General features: G+C 39.0%; 1 protein-coding gene across 7 annotated transcripts in view; it reads left to right on the top strand.

Annotated features, from left to right (window-relative positions):
* RBM27 (RNA binding motif protein 27) overlaps positions 1 to 19,098 on the top strand; it is a 61,026-nt gene that overhangs the window by 26,961 nt on the left and 14,967 nt on the right. For 3 of the 7 annotated variants that reach the window (XM_036425322.2, XM_036425323.2, XM_036425321.2), the window contains exons 9-14: positions 7,321 to 7,485; positions 9,567 to 9,716; positions 11,473 to 11,617; positions 12,283 to 12,436; positions 15,403 to 15,681; positions 17,784 to 17,924. In XM_036425322.2, the coding sequence (XP_036281215.1) occupies positions 7,321 to 7,485; positions 9,567 to 9,716; positions 11,473 to 11,617; positions 12,283 to 12,436; positions 15,403 to 15,681; positions 17,784 to 17,924 (1,034 nt within the window). The remainder of the gene's footprint in view (positions 1 to 7,320; positions 7,486 to 9,566; positions 9,717 to 11,472; positions 11,618 to 12,282; positions 12,437 to 15,402; positions 15,682 to 17,783; positions 17,925 to 19,098) is intronic. The other 4 variants (XM_036425326.2, XM_036425325.2, XM_045576462.1 and 1 more) reach the window with 3 other exon arrangements.

Here is a 19,098-nt window from a genome sequence, read left to right as displayed (position 1 = left end):
GTATTAAAACTAAAGGAACAGGATGATTCAGAAACACAAGTGACAAAGGCACTAATTCTGCCAAAAATGGAACCTTCATGTAGTCTGTAATTATCAGTTGTTTTGAAAGAGGAAAATCAAATGTTAAAAGAAAATAAATTAACCCACCGTAAAATGAGGTAGGATATGTTAATGTCAGATGGTTCCACTTTAGAAAAAAACCTTTGTAATTTTGTTTTTGTAAAGTGTCAGATACTCTGAAAAGGACTTAATGAGAAATGCTATATTATTGGAATTGTCTGGAAAGACAGCAATTCATACACCTATTGAAATCAACTATTGCTCTGGCCAGTATGGCTCGGTTTGCTGAGCATCGTCCCATGCACTGAAAGGTCACTGGTTCAGTTCGAGGTCAAGGCTCATGCCCTGGTTCTGAGCTTGATCCCCAGTAGGAGGCCTGCAGGAGGCAGCCTATGGATGTTTTTTTCTCCCACTCCCTCCCCCTCTCTAGAAATTGATAAAAACATTTTAAAAACATATTTTAAAAAATCAACTATGTCCTCTGAAGTATTTAAACATTTTACCCAAATTTGAAGTCATCAAAACTTAGTATCTATTATTTTGGTTTTCACAGGATTACTTTTAAATTAATTCTTTACTATCCTAAATTTGGTCTGTTTTTCCCGCCCTTCTTCGAAGAAGACAGAGTAGAATCTATAATCTATAATAATGAAAGCATAATATGCTAATTATACCAGACATCCTTCCAGATGAAGCCAGGGCTGTGAGGAAAGCCCAGGTCCCGGGTGCCAGAGGGAAGCCGGTGCCAGCAGCTGGGGGAAGGAAGGCTTATTCTTGCACTAATTTCATTTATCGGGCCTTTAGTTGTTTTTTTTTGTTTGTTTGTTTGTTTTTAATATATTTTATTGATTTTGTACAGAGAGGAAGGGAGAGAGATACAGAGTTAGAAACATTGATGAGAGACAGTCATCAATCTGCTGCCTCTTACACACCCCCTATTAGGGATATGCCCTCAACCAAGCCTTTGACCGGAATCGAACCCGGGGCCCTTCAGTCCCCAAGCCGACGCTCTATCCATTGAGCCAAACCGGTTTCGGCTCGGGCCTTTAGTTTTTATAACTGCTAACTAAGCTCCTTGAACTAGGTATGTGGAAAAGTTATCTATCTATCCAATATAATAAAAGCCTAATATGTTAAATGTCCAGTCACCTGGTGACTGGTCAACTGTTAAACCAATCAAAGTGTAATATGCTAATGATATGCTAAGACCACTCAACTACTCGCTGTGACATGCACTGACCACCAGGGGGCAGACGCTCCAACCAGTAGGTTAGCTTGCTGCTGTGGTCCGGCAGATTGAGACTAAGCAAGATGGGCTGGACATGCCCTGGAGCCCTCCCTGGCCCTGATCATGCACCAGTGGAGTCCCTCGGCCTGACCTGTGCCCTCTTACAATCCGGAACCCCTTGGGGGATGTTGGAGAGCCGGTTTTGGCCCAATCCCACAGTCCATTCCACTTGGGAGGGCGCCAGATGCAGGGCTCACAGATGGTGAGTGTTGTGGCGGTGTAAACCTCTCCCAATCAGGACTGATTGGGTGTGAGCCCATGGCAGATGCAGTGGAGACCGGATAAGCGGAAGTGACATGTAGGAGCTGCAGGTGGTGTTGGACTATGGGTTTTGGCCCTACCCCCACAGGCTACTCCAAAGGACCCCACCCGTTCATGAATTCATGCCCTGGGCCTCTATCCTATATAATAAAAGGTTAATATGCAAATCGATTGGCAGAATGACCAGTTGCTGTGATGCACACTGACCACCAGAGGGCACTCAGTACAGGAGTAGCTAGAAGTCGGGCTCATGGCTGGCAAGCACAGTGGTGATGGTGGGAGCCTCCCCCACTTCTGTGGCAGCGCAAAGGATGTCCAACTGATGGCCTAGAGCAGAGTGGGCCTAAGCCATCAGTTGGGGATCCTCCAAGAGCTCCTGGACTGTGAGCATGCAGGCTAGGCTGAGGGACCCCCAAAGTGCACAAATGTCATGCACTGGGCCTCTCTCTCTCTCTCTCTCTCTCTCTCTCTCTCTCTCTATATATATATATATATATATATATATAAAAGACTAAACAGCTGGCTGATTGGCTGGTAGCTATGACACGCAATGACCACCAGGGTGCATACACTCTGACCAGTAGCTATGACATGTACTGACCACCAAATGGCAGACTCAGCGTAGGAGCTGCTGAGCTGCCGTAACTTGGAAGCTGTGGTTCTCAGATGACACACTTGGAACCATTGAAGAGGGGGTCAGATTCCGGGGTATGTCACCCAAGAACCACCCTCTTGCAATCTGGGACCCCTCACGGGGTGTTGGAGAGCTGGTTTTGGCCCAGTCCCTGCAGGCCAGGCCGAGGGGCCCCACCAGTGCATGAATCTGTGTACTGGGCTTCTCGTATAGAATATAACATCCTGGATTTCAGAGACTGATTCTTAAGCTAAAAGGCAATTGTTCATCTTCAAATGAATTTACATAGACTATCTTTCTGAAAATAAATTTCCTATTATCAACAATGTAAAATTATTCAAACACTATATTCCTAAACACAAGATTTCTTCTTTAATTCTGTGAGTGGTATCTTATTTCTCTGTGCAGAATCCTGGATTTTGATGGTTAGAGAGGTGCAGTCTGCACCAGAATCATTGTGTGTTGTCTAGAGTTTTTCTCCCCTTGTGTCTTATTTGAATTTGTGTTGCATTAGTTGTCATTTTGCCCATTTCAACATAGAGATTCTCATCCAAAGCAATAATTGTCATTGGGATACTTTTAATAAATAAGCTTTCATCTCTTTAAATGACTCTTTACTGAGCTCCTACTCACCAGACATGGTGTAAGCCCTGGAGCTTCAGAAGGTGTGCCAGGAACCGTGGATTTGCTAATAGAGAAAACACATGATAAATATGGCCAATAATTGGAAGGTATAGCTTTATATATTTTTTTAGTTAGGCTTTAGTTTGAAACTTATCTTGGGCTCAGCCACAGTGGCTCAGTGGTTGTGTTTTGACCTATGAACCAGGAGGTTACAGTTCGATTTCCTGTCAGGGCACATATCCTGGTTGCAGACTTGATCCCCAGTAGGAGGCGTGCAGGAGGCAGACAATCAGTCATTCTTTCTCATCGTTGATGCTTCTATCTCTTCCTCTCCCTTTCTTTCTTAAATCAATGAAAAATATATGGGGGAAAAAACCAAAAACCTTATCTTGGGACTTTTTCCCCCTGTGAATACTCCAAAAGAGAAAATCAAGAAAACTTCAAAGAATAGCTAAAATTTGAATTTGAATAAAGACTATCAACTCAGTAAAGTTAATAATAATGTGAAAATGTTGCTATCAGGCATGTAAGATATAAACAATTTAAGATAGAAAGGTGAACTTGGCATGTTTGAAGTTTGAAATTATCCAATCATACTGTGCACTGATTAAAAATCAAATTGAATGCATATAAATTGTGAATGACTCATCTTCACCATTATTGTAACCTATTTGATTTTTTAAAAACTTTTTAAAAGGTATATTTTATTGATTTTTTACAGAGAGCAAGGGAGAGGGATAGAAAGTTAGAAACATCGATGAAAAAGAAACATCGATCAGCTGCCTCCTGCACAGCCCCTTCTGGGGATGTGCCCATAACTACGGTACATGCCCTTGCCTGGAATTGAATCTGGGACCCCTCAATCTGCAGGCTGACCCTCTATCCACTGAACCAAACCGGTCAGGGCTAAAAACTTTTTATTATGGAAAAATTTCAATTATGCACAAGAGAACAAATATTATATAGTAGTCTTCATGTCCTCATTTACCAGCTTCATTGTTTATCAACATGTATTTAATCTTGTTTAATCTATAATTCACCCCGACTTGATTTTATGGAATAAGCCCCAAACATAACATTTCATCCGTAAAAATTTAATTTTCTCTAAAAGATAAGGATTAAACACACACTATCATAATACTTTATCACACTCCCTAAAAATTTTATAACAGTTATCCTTTGTCAAACATGCCAGTCAGTCTTCATACTTCTTAGCTGTATTAAAATGTCCTTTTACAGCTGATGAATTTGAAGTTGGATTCAAACAAGGTTACACATTATATATAGGTGATATGTTTCTTAAGTCCTTAAAACTGTAACAAATTTCCCAGTATTCCCCACCCACCTCCATATTTATTTGTTGAAGAAACAAATCATTTGTCCTGCAGAATTTTGTTTTACATCTGGACTTGGCCCACTGCATCTCTTGGTATCATTTAAAACATTCCTTTATCCCCTCTATTTCTTGAAAATTGGAGGTTAGATCTAGAGACTTAATTAGGTTTGGCTTTTTCTTTTTGGGACATGAATATTTTTTTGAAGGGGTTATACTTCCTACTGCAGTACATCATTGTATTCATAATACCACGTTGTCTTCTTTCTGGTTATAGATATTCATCATTGTGAATGAGTGTTTTCATCCTGATGCATCCATTTTAACAGTTGCTCATGGTTTTGGCGACCATTGTGATTATTGCTTAGATCTGTTGTTTCTTTAGGGGTTGTAAAAGTGTCATATTCTCCTATATAACATCCTATATAATAAAGTGGTAGTATGCAAATTGACCATCACTACAACACACAAGGTGGCTACCCCCATGTGGCCAAAGATGGCCGACAGGGGAGGGTAGTTGGGGGTGATCAGGCTAGCAGGGAAGGGTAGTTGGGAGGGACCAGGCTGCAAGGGAAGGCAGTTGGGGGCGATTAGGCCTGCAGGGGAAGACAGTTAGGGGTGACCAGGCCAGCAGGGGAGAGCAGTTGGGAGGGACCAGATCTGCAGGGGAGGGCAGTTAGGGGTGACCAGGCCTGCGGGGTAAATAGGTCAGTTAGGGGCAATCAGGCTGGCAGGGTAGCAGTTAGGCATCAATCAGGCTGGCAGGGGAGTGGTTAGTGGGTGCTCAGGATAGCAGGCAGGAATGGTTAGGGGCAATCAGGAAGGCAGGCAGGCGAGCAGTTAGGAGCCAATGGTCCTGGATTGAGAGAGAGATCCCAGATTGGAAGGGTGCAGGCTGGGCTGAGGGTCATCCCCCCTCCCCCGTGCATGAATTTCATGCATCATGCCTCTAGTAATTTTATAATTTCTTATACATTTATTGGCTAGCATTCTACAAAGTAAAACTTGGCTGTTTTAGTTATTTTATTCACCTGAAATGTAATTTTTATAGGAAAGATGGGATAAATGCTTGTTAGATTTCATTTACCAGTTTTAGAATAATGAATTGGTTTCCTAGTATCTTCCAAAGGGGACCACTGTATTTTCTAAAATATCATAATGAGCTCATGGATTTTTAGCATTTGCTTTGTTTCACTCCTTACAGCCCTTTTCAATGTCCAAATTTCATCTTTGACCAGTGGCTCCTGCAGGTTAGGTTGTTTTTTTGACGTGCTAGTGTTTTATAGCCAACTTACTTCTCTAAGGATAAGGTATACCAAGGTGCACCACCAGGCTCATCTTATAAATTGTCTGCTCAGACCTAGAATCAGCCTTTTATTAAAAGACCTGTTTATTTTTGAAATAGTAGTTAGAGACTTCAAAATGTGTTGAAGAAAATTAGGTTTCATCTGAATAAATAGCTGTCTTTCTGAAGCGTTTGAGCACATGTTCCTTGTCATTAAAAAAAAAAAAAAAGACATTCTGCAAACTAGCCTTTTAGTTTCCAATTTACTTTAAGGTAGTTACTAATTAAAACTGCTTTTTACATTGAATGCTGTATCATAAATCTGAACTAATCACATGACTGAGATTTGTACTTCGTTTTTTACTCTTCTTGTTTTTTTCTCTTTAGCACACTACTTCATTCTTCAAAAAATTGTCTGCAGTAGGTTCTTCTCAACTATTTTTAGATCATTTAGGATATGTTGAATTGTGATAGATCAACCCTTTTCTTTTTTAAAAAAAAGTTTATTATTGAAAGTATTGCATATGTCCCCTTTTTTTCCCCATTGATCCCTTCTAGCTGATCCATTTCTAATGTAAATTTTAAAGGGAGTGGGGCTGAGCACACAATGTGTAGTCAGTTATACAGTATATTTGTGTCACTTCCTCTTTTGTTCCAAACATGGGAAGAAAAGGTACTAATAAAGTTTAGCACATCCATTTCTCTTCTGCATTTACTATGAAATCAAGTGGTTGCTTGGTGGCTTGTCCTATTAAGGTTTATTAAAAATCTTCTGGAATTTTACAAATTTTAAGGTCATTTCATCAGGTGTTTTAAAAGATTTTAAATTCACTTTGTCTTATGTCACATAGTGAGTGCCTGACTTTAGATATAAATTAATAAGTCTTAGAAATATGTCTTATATGTGACAGTCTGTGAAAAAGATACTATTAAATGACCAACCAAAGGGAGGTTTTATTCCTCAATACCTTGTCTTTTTTCATCTTGTTCTACAAAATTTGGTTTCACTGTGTCTGAAATTCTTGCATATATATATATATATATATATATATATATGTGTGTGTATATATATATATATATATTCTAAATGTGCTTCTTTCATAAAGTGGTTCTTAATATTGAGATAATTTCATATGTAGTGGCTTGTCTATTTATCTGGGGGTTTGTCCTTTTTTTCCTTACTCTATATTTGTTATCCACCTGCTCATGGGATCACAAATTTGCACTACCTTAATTTTTTCTTTTGAACATTTCTTATTCTCTGCTAGGTTATGCCTGTGGTGGTGTGTTTCCTTTCTTTCTTTTTATTTATTTATTTATTTTTTTACATATTTTTAAGTTCTTTTATTATTGTGGTGTTTTTTTCCCTGCTCCATGATAATGGGAGTATATCTTGTGCCAACCTGAAATTATGTGAGTTTGAGGAGGAGTGTATTTGTTTTTGTTTTTTAATGAATGTGACAGCTTTTATAACCACATGTCTCATTGGATACAAAACTATGTGCATAATAGCTCAGGGTTTCTTTGTCTAATAACTTGATATGCTTGATCAGTTTTGGGTAAAATTAGCACATAGTTATTCTACTTAAGTTTATAAAAGATGAAGATTATGCCCTTATACTACCTAATTCTTACCTTTTCTTTATACCTCAATGCATCCTAACCAGTTTGCATGTCTGTTTCTTGAGTTAGAAAGAATCTCAGTAACCTCTTTCTCGAATACTATTTTTGTTGGTGTATTTCTCTGTTCTTGGCTTGAGTCTCGCGAAGTACATCATTACCTAAGAGAAGCTTGTGACTCGAATCCAGTTGCCCTCCTATTCTTTCCTCTATAGGACAGCCCATGTACTCTCGTGAACATGGTGCTGCTGCATCTGAGCGACTTCAGTTGGGGACACCACCTCCTCTGTTGGCAGCTCGTTTGGTGCCACCTCGAAACCTCATGGGATCTTCCATTGGGTACCATACCTCAGTCTCCAGCCCCACCCCTCTGGTCCCAGGTAAGCTTTGCTACAGATGGCCATCCACCTGTCTGCTCTTTTGTACCATAAGCTAGCCGGTTTGTGAGATGACCTGGCATCTGATCTGCTGTCACAAATTCCCATTAAAACTTTTAGGTAGTTTTGTGTTGTTTTTTTGTTGTTTTTTCCCCCTGTTCTTTGGTTTGTCCCTAGTGGCTGCAAGATGATTAGGCCTCCTGTGTGTCTGTCATCTCTGTTGTCTTCTGTATTTACTTTCATTGCTTCGGTAACAAAAGTCATGCTTGTTCCTTAAACTAGTTCGTAATCTGATAGATAGGAAGAGAATATATATTTGTATCTTTTCTAAGTCAGTTATACATTACAAGGAAAACTAGGTTAATTTTTCTTTAAAACAAAACAAAAACATTTGGTTTCTTGATGATTGTGGGCAAACCTGTTCTCCCCCTCCCCACACCGGTCCACCCCCCCCCCCACCTTGTTGTATGGACTTGCTGTATAATGTAGTAATTTTTTGAAAACCTTTCTCCTATTTCATGTATATTTTGAAGACTTATGGAATGCTTTGTGGGTGTCTCATGAAGTTTTTAATTTCTCACCTTGTCTTTATTTATTTCATTATAAAGGACTCTTAAGTTTCTTGAATTTTGTGTATTTCCAGGAATTATAGAACAAGGTCATTTGATTATGTACTTTCTTTAAAACTTTATGCAGCCTTACCTATAAATGTTCTGTTAAGAGAACTAAGTGGTAACTGAAAACTTTTTTTTAAATTTCTTTTTAAAAAAATATTTTTATTGATTTCAGAGAGGGAGAGAGATAGAAACATCAATGGTGAGAGAGAATCATGGATCGGCTGACTCCTGCACACCCCCTACTGGGGATCGAGCCCACAACCCAGGCACGTGCCCTGACTGGAAATCGAAGCTGGGACCCTTCAGTCCATAGGCTGATGCTCTATCCACTGAGCCAAACCAGCGAGGGCACTGAAAATTATTTTTATCTTAATTTGATGATCTTATGCTCTGAATCATAGAACTGATTGGTCAGTCAAGATCTTGTAGCTGAAATTTAATATGAATGACATAAAGAATACTTTTGTTAAGGAAAATAAAAAAAGAGACACAAGGACTTCTAAATCACAATTGCAAAAATCACCATCTTCACTCAGTCCTTTCATTTCATGTAGGATGAAGAGGATATATATATCATTTGGAAACCAACACAGTATTAATACCAACAAAAGAGTTATTTAGCATAAGAATTTTAAAAATTAATATTTTAGTTGTAGAGAAAACAAAAAGGACATGATAAAAGTGTCATTGATGGGGTGGGTGGTAGTAAGATAATGCTTACATTGATAAATATAAAATTTAGCTTATTTATTAGCTTTTTGAAATAAAACATTTGAAATTTGCATTATGTATGAAGCCAGCTATTATCTCTCGCTAGTTTAAAGTGCAGATAATCTAATCTGTTTCCCCCCCCTGCTAATTAAAAGAGTACCTAGAAATTGGTGAGACATAGTAACAGAGGAAACTCATATAGTCTTTTATATATGGTGTTCCATATATGTGAAAATTTCTCTTAAAAATGTGCATTGAAGTTTGAATAAGGTGGTTAATATATAGGATAAAAATTACTAGTTAAATGAATCTGGAAATATATCAGTAATTAAGAATGAGCCCAGTTGGTGTGTCTCACTGGTTCAATTCTTGGTGAAGTCACATGCCCGGGTTGCGGGCTCAGTCCCCAGTAGGGGGTATGCAAGAGGCAGCTGATTGATGATGTTTCTCCAATGTTTCTACCTCACTATCACTTTCCCTTCTTCTCTCTCAAAATCAATAAAAACAGTTTTTCAAAAATTTTTGTAAAAGAACAGATTTGTGTGTCTGTTTTGTGATGAAGCGCTTTTGTGGCAAAGCACTTTTATTTCTTTCCCTTCTAATAGTTGTGTCTATATACTGTAATTCAAAGAGAAATATATATGGATTGACATATTCATTGAAGAAAATTTATTTTTGGCAGTTATTTTATAGTAAAGGAGATTATTTAAATGCTCTCTGATTTGTTGTGTGTTTTGTTGTTTTATTTTTCCTCAGATACATATGAACCAGATGGTTATAACCCAGAAGCTCCTAGTATTACCAGTTCTGGTAGATCTCAGTACAGACAGTTCTTTTCAAGAACACAGACACAGCGCCCAAACCTGATTGGCCTAACATCTGGAGATATGGATGCAAATCCAAGAGGTGAGAGCACCTTGAATGCTTTCTGATGCTAAGTGTTATGCAGGAGTTGGATATAGCATTTCTTCCCTCACTGAAATCTAAAAGTATTTAAATACTATCTCTGAAGGGTCCTATACAGTCACCTCAAATAAATTTATTTGAATAACTTCTTTTTTTTTAATAATATATTTTACTGATTTTTTACAGAGAGGAAGAGAGGGGGATAGAGAGTTAGAAACGTCGATGAGAGAGAAACATCGACCAGCTGCCTCCTGCACACCCCCTACTGGGGATGTGCCCTCAACCAAGGTACATGCCCTTGACCAGAATCGAACCTGGGACCCTTCAGTCCGCAGACCAACGCTCTACCACTGAGCCAAACCGGTTTCGGTTGAATAACTTTTATCTCCAAAATTTATTTTAAAGCTATAATCAGAAAGTATTTTTAAATAAAAATAATACTAATGGAATTTAATAGCTTTTTTGTAGGACTTGAGTCTGTTTAACTGAATACTGGACATTGTTCTAGTTATAGGCATCCTATATAATAAAAGCCTAATAAGCAAATTGATAGAACAGTGGAAGGACTGGAGGAACGATGGGTCACTATGATATGTACTGACCACCAGGGAGCAGATGCTCAATGCAGGAGCTGCCCCCAGCCCGCAGGCCCCAGGCCAGCCAAGGCGGTTGCCAGCGGTCCCCCACCCCCGTCACCCCTCCAGTTGCCCCACAGATTGGCCTTGATTGCTGGCCAGGCCTAGGAACCCTACCCATGCACAAATTTCATGCATCGGATCTCTAGTAGAAATGTGAAATGACATGGTGCCTTGCCCTCGAAGAACTGATCATTTAAGAGCCTATTTTGTATCATTGAGAGCTGTAATGATTGACAACATAAAATCTTAAATTACTTGACCATTTTTAGTGTTTAAGATTATACAAGCATATGTTAGGACCTTAACAAAGTATAGTCATAAACCTTAAAAGATTAAGTGCAAGCATTTACCTTCAGTATTGGTTGATACCTTTCTTTCCCCTTCTCTTAAAAAAGAAAAAAGTTTGGATGAAGAATTTGATGAGATTTAATTTTTTTGTTATAGTTAGATTTTCAATATTTAATTTTAATTTTAATCACTGGCTATGGGCCAACCTGACAATATTTTTATGCTTTAATTATATGGTGAGCATTTTCCTATCCTGATTTTAACTTTTCTTTACTGTCACTAATAACAGTATTATTACTACAGGTTAAACTATTTTGTGTCTAAGAATAAGACATAGTCCTATATAAGCACAGTATTATTACTGCACACAAGAAAATCACAATTCCATAATAATATCCTATCCAGGTGAATTTCTTGCTTAATTACATCAGAAGACAAATAATTTTACTGTACTTATGGTGCTAAGTTTGATCACTGTTCAATCTCTTCATTGTAAAGTAAATAATTCATGGAGTGATACTTTGGCACTAGATAAATATCGTGTTTTCCAACAATCTTCCACTGATTTTTTTGTATGCGTTCATTAATGAATTTTGCCTGAATCATTTGCTACATTGGGGTTGCCTATTTTTAAACTTAGGTATTATATTATTTTTTTAAAACAAGGAAAAGAAGGCAAGGCGATTGATAAGGTTTTCTTGTGCTTGGGTGTTTCTGAAAAGGAAGTGGTACTAGTTGGGTGCTGTTCACGGTGCTTTTTAACTTTTAATCATTTTGAGTTTCCCCAAATATAATGCAATGTCAGTAATATTAATTTTTGTTTCCAACAGCTGCTAACATTGTCATCCAGACTGAACCACCAGTTCCTGTTTCAATTAATAGCAACATAACCAGAGTAGTTCTTGAACCAGATAGCCGAAAAAGAGCTGTGGGTGGCCTGGAAGGGCCACTCACAAAGAAGCCTTGGCTTGGAAAGTAAGATAATTTGCTAATTAATGATAGTAGCATTGAATTGGTGTTTTTATTATTTTCGCTTGCATTAGTAAATTTGTATAATTAAGAATTATTTTTAATCAATGATTATCAAACTATGTGTCAAAGTTAGGGTTCCCCAAGGCATCCTTAGAATGTCTTAAAAATGGAAAAGTTAACAAAATATTTATAATATATATTGGTAATTTGTACTACTTATTTCTAGGCCTAACCCAATATTAAGAATTGAGACTCTGGAAATAAGTAAAAAGGAAAAAAAATCTGTACTTTTGCAGAAGTTAAAAAATGCACTGTAAAAAATATATTCTTTTCTTGCTTTAATGTTAGATTCCTTGATAGTTGTGGTGGATCTTTTTAGCATTACTTTTAAACTTAGTTGGGCCTTTTTAAAAATTTTTTATTTTGGCCTTTCAGTCTTCTTTCTCTCTGCCTATTCTAATCCCACTTAATTAATGTGAAAATTATTTTGTACTTTATGAAGAGTGTTTAGTGCTTACAAAAGACAGTTTCAAAAAACGTAACCTTACATTCTTTGTAACCTTTTATATATTTTTGGCGAGGCATAAGGTAGAGAGAATTTACCAAGATTTATTAGTTAATCAAGATTTCCTAAGTCATTATTCTTTATGGCATTTTTTTTCTTTCAGACAAGGGAATAACAATCAGAGTAAACCAGGATTCTTAAGAAAGAATCAGTATACAAATACCAAGTTAGAAGTCAAGAAAATTCCTCAGGAGTTAAACAACATTACCAAGCTCAATGAACACTTCAGCAAATTTGGAACTATTGTTAACATCCAGGTAAATGTGGCTATGTTCATGACAGAATCCATGTATTCAATGCATTTTTGAAAATATTACTATCAACTCACCTTATTTAAATGAGCCAGTGATTAGTGTGATCATCTTTGCTAACACTACCTATCTGTATGTCCAACTTAATGATGGAATTAAGCTGAATTTTTTTTTTAATTGATTTGGTTCTTCTCTGCAACCTCTTCCTGAGAGACACCGAGTTAGTTACTGTATTTTTATAGTTTTATCTCTAAACAGATGACTTGATTGCCTGCTTTAGTATTCTAACTAGGTAGGTGAGATTCTTGGTAATTTCTACTATGGTCATTTTGTCCACTGACTCACTTTTATATTGTGGTAAATTAGTTATTGGTTAAGGCTGGTTCTAATCTTGAGAATTTTAAGCAGTGCGACATATTTTCTAACATCAAATTGTAGCTTTTGTATTTTGCTGTCTCCTTAGTGAATATTTGAATTTATGAATTTGTGGTTGGTGTTACGCTGTAATTGAGGGTACTTAGAGGCTTGTTTAAGTTGGAATTTCAGTCATTTACCCATGATACTTAGTGTTACCACCAAATAAAAATAGCCTATCTAATAAAGAGAAAATATGCAAATTGACTGTCATGCTGTCACAAAGATGGTGGTGCCCATAGCGGCGGTGGGTTTTCTGTAACAAGATGGCTGTGCCCACAGCGAAGGTGGAGTTTCTGTAGCACAAGGTGGCTGCACCCATAGTAGAGGCTGAGTTCCTGTAATGAGCTTTAATGAGCAATCAGCGGGGACCTGAGACTGCACCACTCCATGCCCCCCCCCCTCCACCCCGCCCAAGTGTGGCTTGTCAGGGGACAGCTGCAGTTCCCACCCAGCAGGGCTTGATGGGGGACCTCAAGGTATGGCCCCTGCCCTGGTGCTGAGCCGGGGGACCTCAGCTGCTCCCCTAACCCTGGGCCAGGTAACCTGAAGCTGCACCCTCTCCCCCGTGGGGCTTGATAGGGGACTTCAGGCCCCGTTCCCCACTCTGGTGCCGGGCCGGGGGACCTGAGGCTGCCCGGGCAGGGTTTGACAGGGGTCCTGAGGCTATGCATTCTCCCCGGGTGCAGGGCTTGATGGGGACTTGAAGCTGTGTGTGCAACCCCCCCATCCCCGCCTGCCCTGCAGGGGTTGACAAGGGTGGGGCCAGCCAGGTATGGATCTTGCCCAATGGGGGTTGGGCCAGCTGGGTCTGGGTCTTGTGCGATTTTAAGACACCTCACAGGTGGGTGGGGATTTGACTCTGGGTCCTATGGCACGCCCCAGACTCTGACTGAAGGAATATTTTTATATACATTTTACTAATTTTCTTTCATCTTTGATACTTCTATTATAGAGAAAGGACAAATAGCAATAATGTGCACGAATTTCATGCACTGGGCCACTAGTAATTTATATAACTGAGTTCACGAAGGTAGCTCTGACCAAGTGGCTCGGTTGCTTACAGTGTCACTCCATACACTGGGTCCAGTTTTCCAGTCAGGGCACATATCTAGGTTGCAGGTTCTATTACTGGTCAGGGCGTATATGTTTGTCTGATCAATGCTTATCTCTCACATTGATATTTTTCTCTCTAAAAATCAATAAAAACACACCATGAGGTGACGATTAAAAACAAGAAGGTTGTATTGGGGGATTTGGCATTTCAAAGAATTGAGCCAAACTACTACTTTTTTTTTTTAGAGAGGGAGATTTTTAAGCAGGTTTTACCCCTGAGAGCAGAAGTGGTGCCTACCCACTTAATTCCTTTGATTAGTGCCCCACCTTTATGACCTCACTTACCTCTGAAAAGCCTATCCTTAAAGCTTATTTCTGAATAGTCTCATTGGAAGTTAAGGTTTCAACATATGAATTTGGGCATGGGGAGGGCACAGTTTAATTCTGTATAACTTCTTGTTGGGAATTTATTTTTTTTATTCTATATGAAAACCATGCTGTGGTGAGCCTTCTTGTGGATAAATCTTGCATTATTTTTTATGATGCATTGCTGAATTAAAGGGAATTTTAAGACCTTTTATTTGAATTATCAAATTGTTCTCCAAAAGTGTTGTGCCAATTGATACTCCCAAATTTAGTGTCTAAATCCTCATGAGCACTGTAATATAGATTCATTAGATTTTTGTAATGAATTTAAGTGCAAAATTATTTGTTATAATTTGCTTTATTACTACGTACCAGGCGTCTTCAAACTACGGCCCGTGGGCCACATGCAGCCCGCAGAGGAGTCTGATCCGGCCCGCCAGGCAGTGAGCGCAGCCGAGGTGTTACAGTAGGAATTAGTAGTTCATATAGTCCGGCCCTCCAGCTCTCTGAGGGACCGTGATCTGGCCCCCACTTTAAAAAGTTTGAGGACCCCTGATAGTAGACTAATTTTTATAGACCATTTTACAGTTCTTTTATATTTACTCCTTGGTCTTTGTCCATTTTTTATACAAAAGCATTTATAGTAGTGCTTTTCTAAGCTTTTGCTTGTCATCTATATTAAAAATAGTTTTTCTATTCGTTATTTATTTTGTTTATGGCTTGTTTGGACTGACAGTTTTTAAATTTTACATTGTCTGCTATTTGTCTTTATAGGGATGTATACAGGGGCTTTTCAGACCTTGAGATTATACAGTTACCTTTTTTCTTCTGGGTCTTTATACGGTTATTTTGTTTGTTATTGTATCTCTGGAGTTAGTTTGAATGTGAGATATCATGGAGGAATCTAATAGCTCTTCAATGATTAGGTAACAGTAGGATTATTTATTGGGTCTAACGTTCTTTTGTATATAATTTTGAAATAGGCATATCACCAGGGGCTAGAGAACTTTATTTTACAAAGGATTCACAGTGGATTTCAGCAGGCTGTTTTCTACTTCTGAATTATTTATCAATTTATTTGCATTTAACTATTTGTTAATATCTGTTTTTGTTGTTGATTTTGTTGTTTCTTACAGGTTGCTTTTAAGGGAGATCCAGAAGCAGCCCTTATCCAATATCTTACCAATGAGGAGGCCAGGAAAGCCATTTCTAGCACTGAAGCTGTTCTAAACAACCGATTCATTCGAGTCCTGTGGCATAGAGAAAACAATGAGCAACCAGCATTACAGTCTCCAGCACAGCTGCTCCTACAACAACAGCAAACACTTAGTCACATGTCACAACAGCACCATCATCTGCCACAGCACCTTCATCAGCAATCTTCTACTGCAACGGTACATGGAAGTATCCAGAAGGTAATCTACTGGTTAACATGGAATTAGAGGTCCTCTAGTCCCTTCCTATAGATCAGTGTTCCTCAGTTTGCAGTCGTTTGGTCTTATATACCAGAGCCACACAAGTTGATCTCTGGATCAGCATCTGTTCTTCTGGAAGCAATTTCTTTGGCCTCCCCACAACTGTTGAATCAGAATCACTGTGTGGGGCCCAAGAATCTGTGTTTAGGAATCTATATATATATATATATATATATATATATATATATATATATATTTTTTTTTTTTTTTTTTGAATATATATATAGAAGCCTAAGCAACAGTCCTACTGTTCGACTGACCAACCGGTACCTATAACGCACACTGACCACCAGGGGCCAGACACTCAATGCAGGAGCTGCAGTGACTTAGCAGCTGGGGTTCTTGGGTGAACCAGAGAGGAGGGAGCCCAATTCTGGGGTGTGTCACCCAAGAACCACTCTCTCGAAATCCGGGACCCCTCGGGGGATATCGGAGAGCTGGTTTCAGCCCAATCCCCATAGGCCAGGCTGAGGGACCCCTTTAGTACACAAATCCATGCACCAGGCCTCTAGCCCATTGGAGAGGTCATCGGTCTGGCCCTTACAGAAACTTTCTGACTTAGCTAAATGATAAGAGTGCAGGACCTACCGGCTATGGCCCTAATGTCTGGCGCTGTGCTGGCCCATCCACTTAATATCGATTTCCAGTGGAGGCAGTGAACTTTTCTGTTACCACTTATAGCTGGGAAACTGGCTGTGGCTTCCCTCCTTCCAGGTGGACAGTAGTGCCATTGAACTTCCTCCGGGGAGGGAAGGAGGCAAAGGATCAGCTCAGTTGGAAAGAAAGAGGTTCTCGTTGCCATGGAACTCCACTGGGTGGAAGGGCCTGGGCAGGAGCCTGACATTGAGTAAGGTCCTGCTCGAGGCTGACTAGATTCCAGGCTAAGTAAATCCTTAATAGTTGGCTAAATAATTGCATATTGCAGCTAAATGCCCATAGGTTGTCAGTTACCAACAAACTTAGGGTAAAGTGAGATGAAAGAAGCTAGACAGATACAGAAAGTGACATAATATTTGGAGAAGATAGGAGGGAACCCGATTCTGGGGTGCGTCACCTGAGAGCCGCCCTCTCCCAACCTGGGACACCTCAGAGGATGTTGGAGAGCTGGTTTGGCCCAATCCCCACAGGCCAGGCCGAGGGACCCCACAGTGCATGAATCCATGCACCAGACCTCTAGTATATCTATAACAAGTTCTCCAGGTAATTCTTTTATACACTAAGGTTTGGGAAGTGCTCCTCTCCTGTTCTACATTAAAATCACTTATCTGGGTATAAATTCCTGGGCCTTTTCTTTCCAAACCTATAGGGCCCATGAACCTTAATGTTGAAGCAATACCCTGAGTGGTTTTTCTCAATACTAAAGTATAATAACTGTCCATCACTGAACAATTCTGAACCTAGAACTGAGTTTTGGGGTTAGAGTAAGTCATCCTTGTACCTGTCCTTTTGTCTTACTTTCTTCCATGTAGAGAAATTCTGTTCCTTTTAAAACCGAAAGGAAAGCTGCAAGAGAATGGGATTTTGTCTGTTATATTAATTCTATGCCTAGTGCCTAAAACAAGGCCTGGCATATATTGCTCAAAATACATTTGAATGAGTAGATGAAGGAAAGAACAAACCACCATGCATTAGAGTCATTTAGATATTGATGATAATTATAATCTCCTTATAGGATACTTTTTTAAAGTATTCCTTACATAGTCTTATCTTTATTCATCATCCTGCTTATTTGCACCTGTCTGCATTTCTTTTGACTAGGTGCCACTTCATGCTAGGTCCAAAGGTGAATTCTTTCCCTAGATGTTGGCTGAATGGTATATAAAAGAGTGATATCTTCACCTCTGTGATCATTAGACCATATTATGTTACTGCAGTCTAATACTGTATTATGCTTTGGGAGTGATCCTAACACACTATTATTTATAGTAAGCTACTGTCAATTAAAATGCTTAAGTCTGTCAAAGCATTACATATTGAAGAGAATATTAACATTCCTGAGCATTTAAAAAACTTATACATATGTGTTTATTTTGTATATATAGATGATGAGCAAACCACAGACACCGGGTGCATATGTTCTTAACAAAGTTCCTGTGAAACATCGTCTTGGACATGCAAGTGCTAACCAGAGTGATGCGGCACATTTGTTAAATCAGTCAGGTGGTGCTGGAGATGATTGCCAGGTGTGTGTTTCTGTGAGCCTCAAGTATGTTCAGAGTTGTTCAGAACAAGGAAATTAACAAATTGATTACCATCAGATTTGTATTGTCTTGTTTTTCTTAGATAAGTGTGACAGCTAACATAAATGTGGTGGATATACTTTCCTAATTTCCATGATTTAGCTAGAAATTTACTAGTCAAAAAATTTTTTCTATTCAAAGCTAAATAGGAATTTGATAATTTTAGACAGTTATTAGTAGGTAGGTATCTTTATTAGTTCATATCTTTTATAATTTTTCTCTTTAATATGAAGAGCATAGTGAAGGAGATTCTGTTATAATTAAAAGTTGAACATTAAAATTTATTTTAAGTAGTTCCTTTTGCTTTTAGGAATATATCTATAAACATTGTCTCTCCAGCATAGTTATTATTTCAAAGAGAGCTAGGAAATCTATGAAAAATAACAAAAGGGGCTAGCTCTTCTAGACATTAAAAAATGCTTTGAAGTTTATATAAATAACATAATTTGATTTTGGCACATGGAGAGACAGTCCAGTGGAACAGAATAGAAGATCGAAAAATAGGCTCACTTGCAAATAGGAATTTGTTTGCCAACACAGTATCTCAGATCAGTGGGGGAAATATGGACTTTATGAGAGTGGTGTAGGGCTGACTGGAAAGCTATATAGAAAACAGATTTAGATTCATTTAAAAAATTACATAGTAAATGAGGATAATTTCCAAAAGGATCTGAGATTTAGATGCTGATAGAAATGCTAAATGGTACAGCCCTCCTGAAAGTGTTAGATTATTTAGAGTAGGATTTAAGAAAACAGGAGTAATTCTATGATTAGATACTATCTAATAAAGAGGGAATATACAAATTGACCATAATGCCATCACAAAGATGGCAGTGTCCATAGCCACAAGATGGCAGTGCCCAGTCCCCTTAGCCCTGCCAGAGTCCCCTAGTCCTTTCAGCCCCCTTGGGAGGGAAGTGTGGCAGGTGTGCCATGCTGTTGGACCCACCCTCAGGCCCCAGGTGCCTAGGGCCGGCCTGAGGCACGGCAAGTCTCGGATGGTGGCTGCCCAGCCTTGCAGGGCCACCCAAGGCTCAGGTAATCAGGTCTGGCCAAGGCTGCCGGCAGTGACAGCAGCAGAGGGGGGGGCATCGCCTTTCCCTGATCACCAGATCAC

The sequence above is a fragment of the Pipistrellus kuhlii genome, unplaced genomic scaffold, assembly GCF_014108245.1.
Source record: "Pipistrellus kuhlii isolate mPipKuh1 unplaced genomic scaffold, mPipKuh1.p scaffold_m20_p_8, whole genome shotgun sequence".
Taxonomy (NCBI): domain Eukaryota; kingdom Metazoa; phylum Chordata; class Mammalia; order Chiroptera; family Vespertilionidae; genus Pipistrellus; species Pipistrellus kuhlii.
Note: the sequence above shows the minus strand (reverse complement) of the source record. Positions and strands in the feature narration are given on the sequence as shown.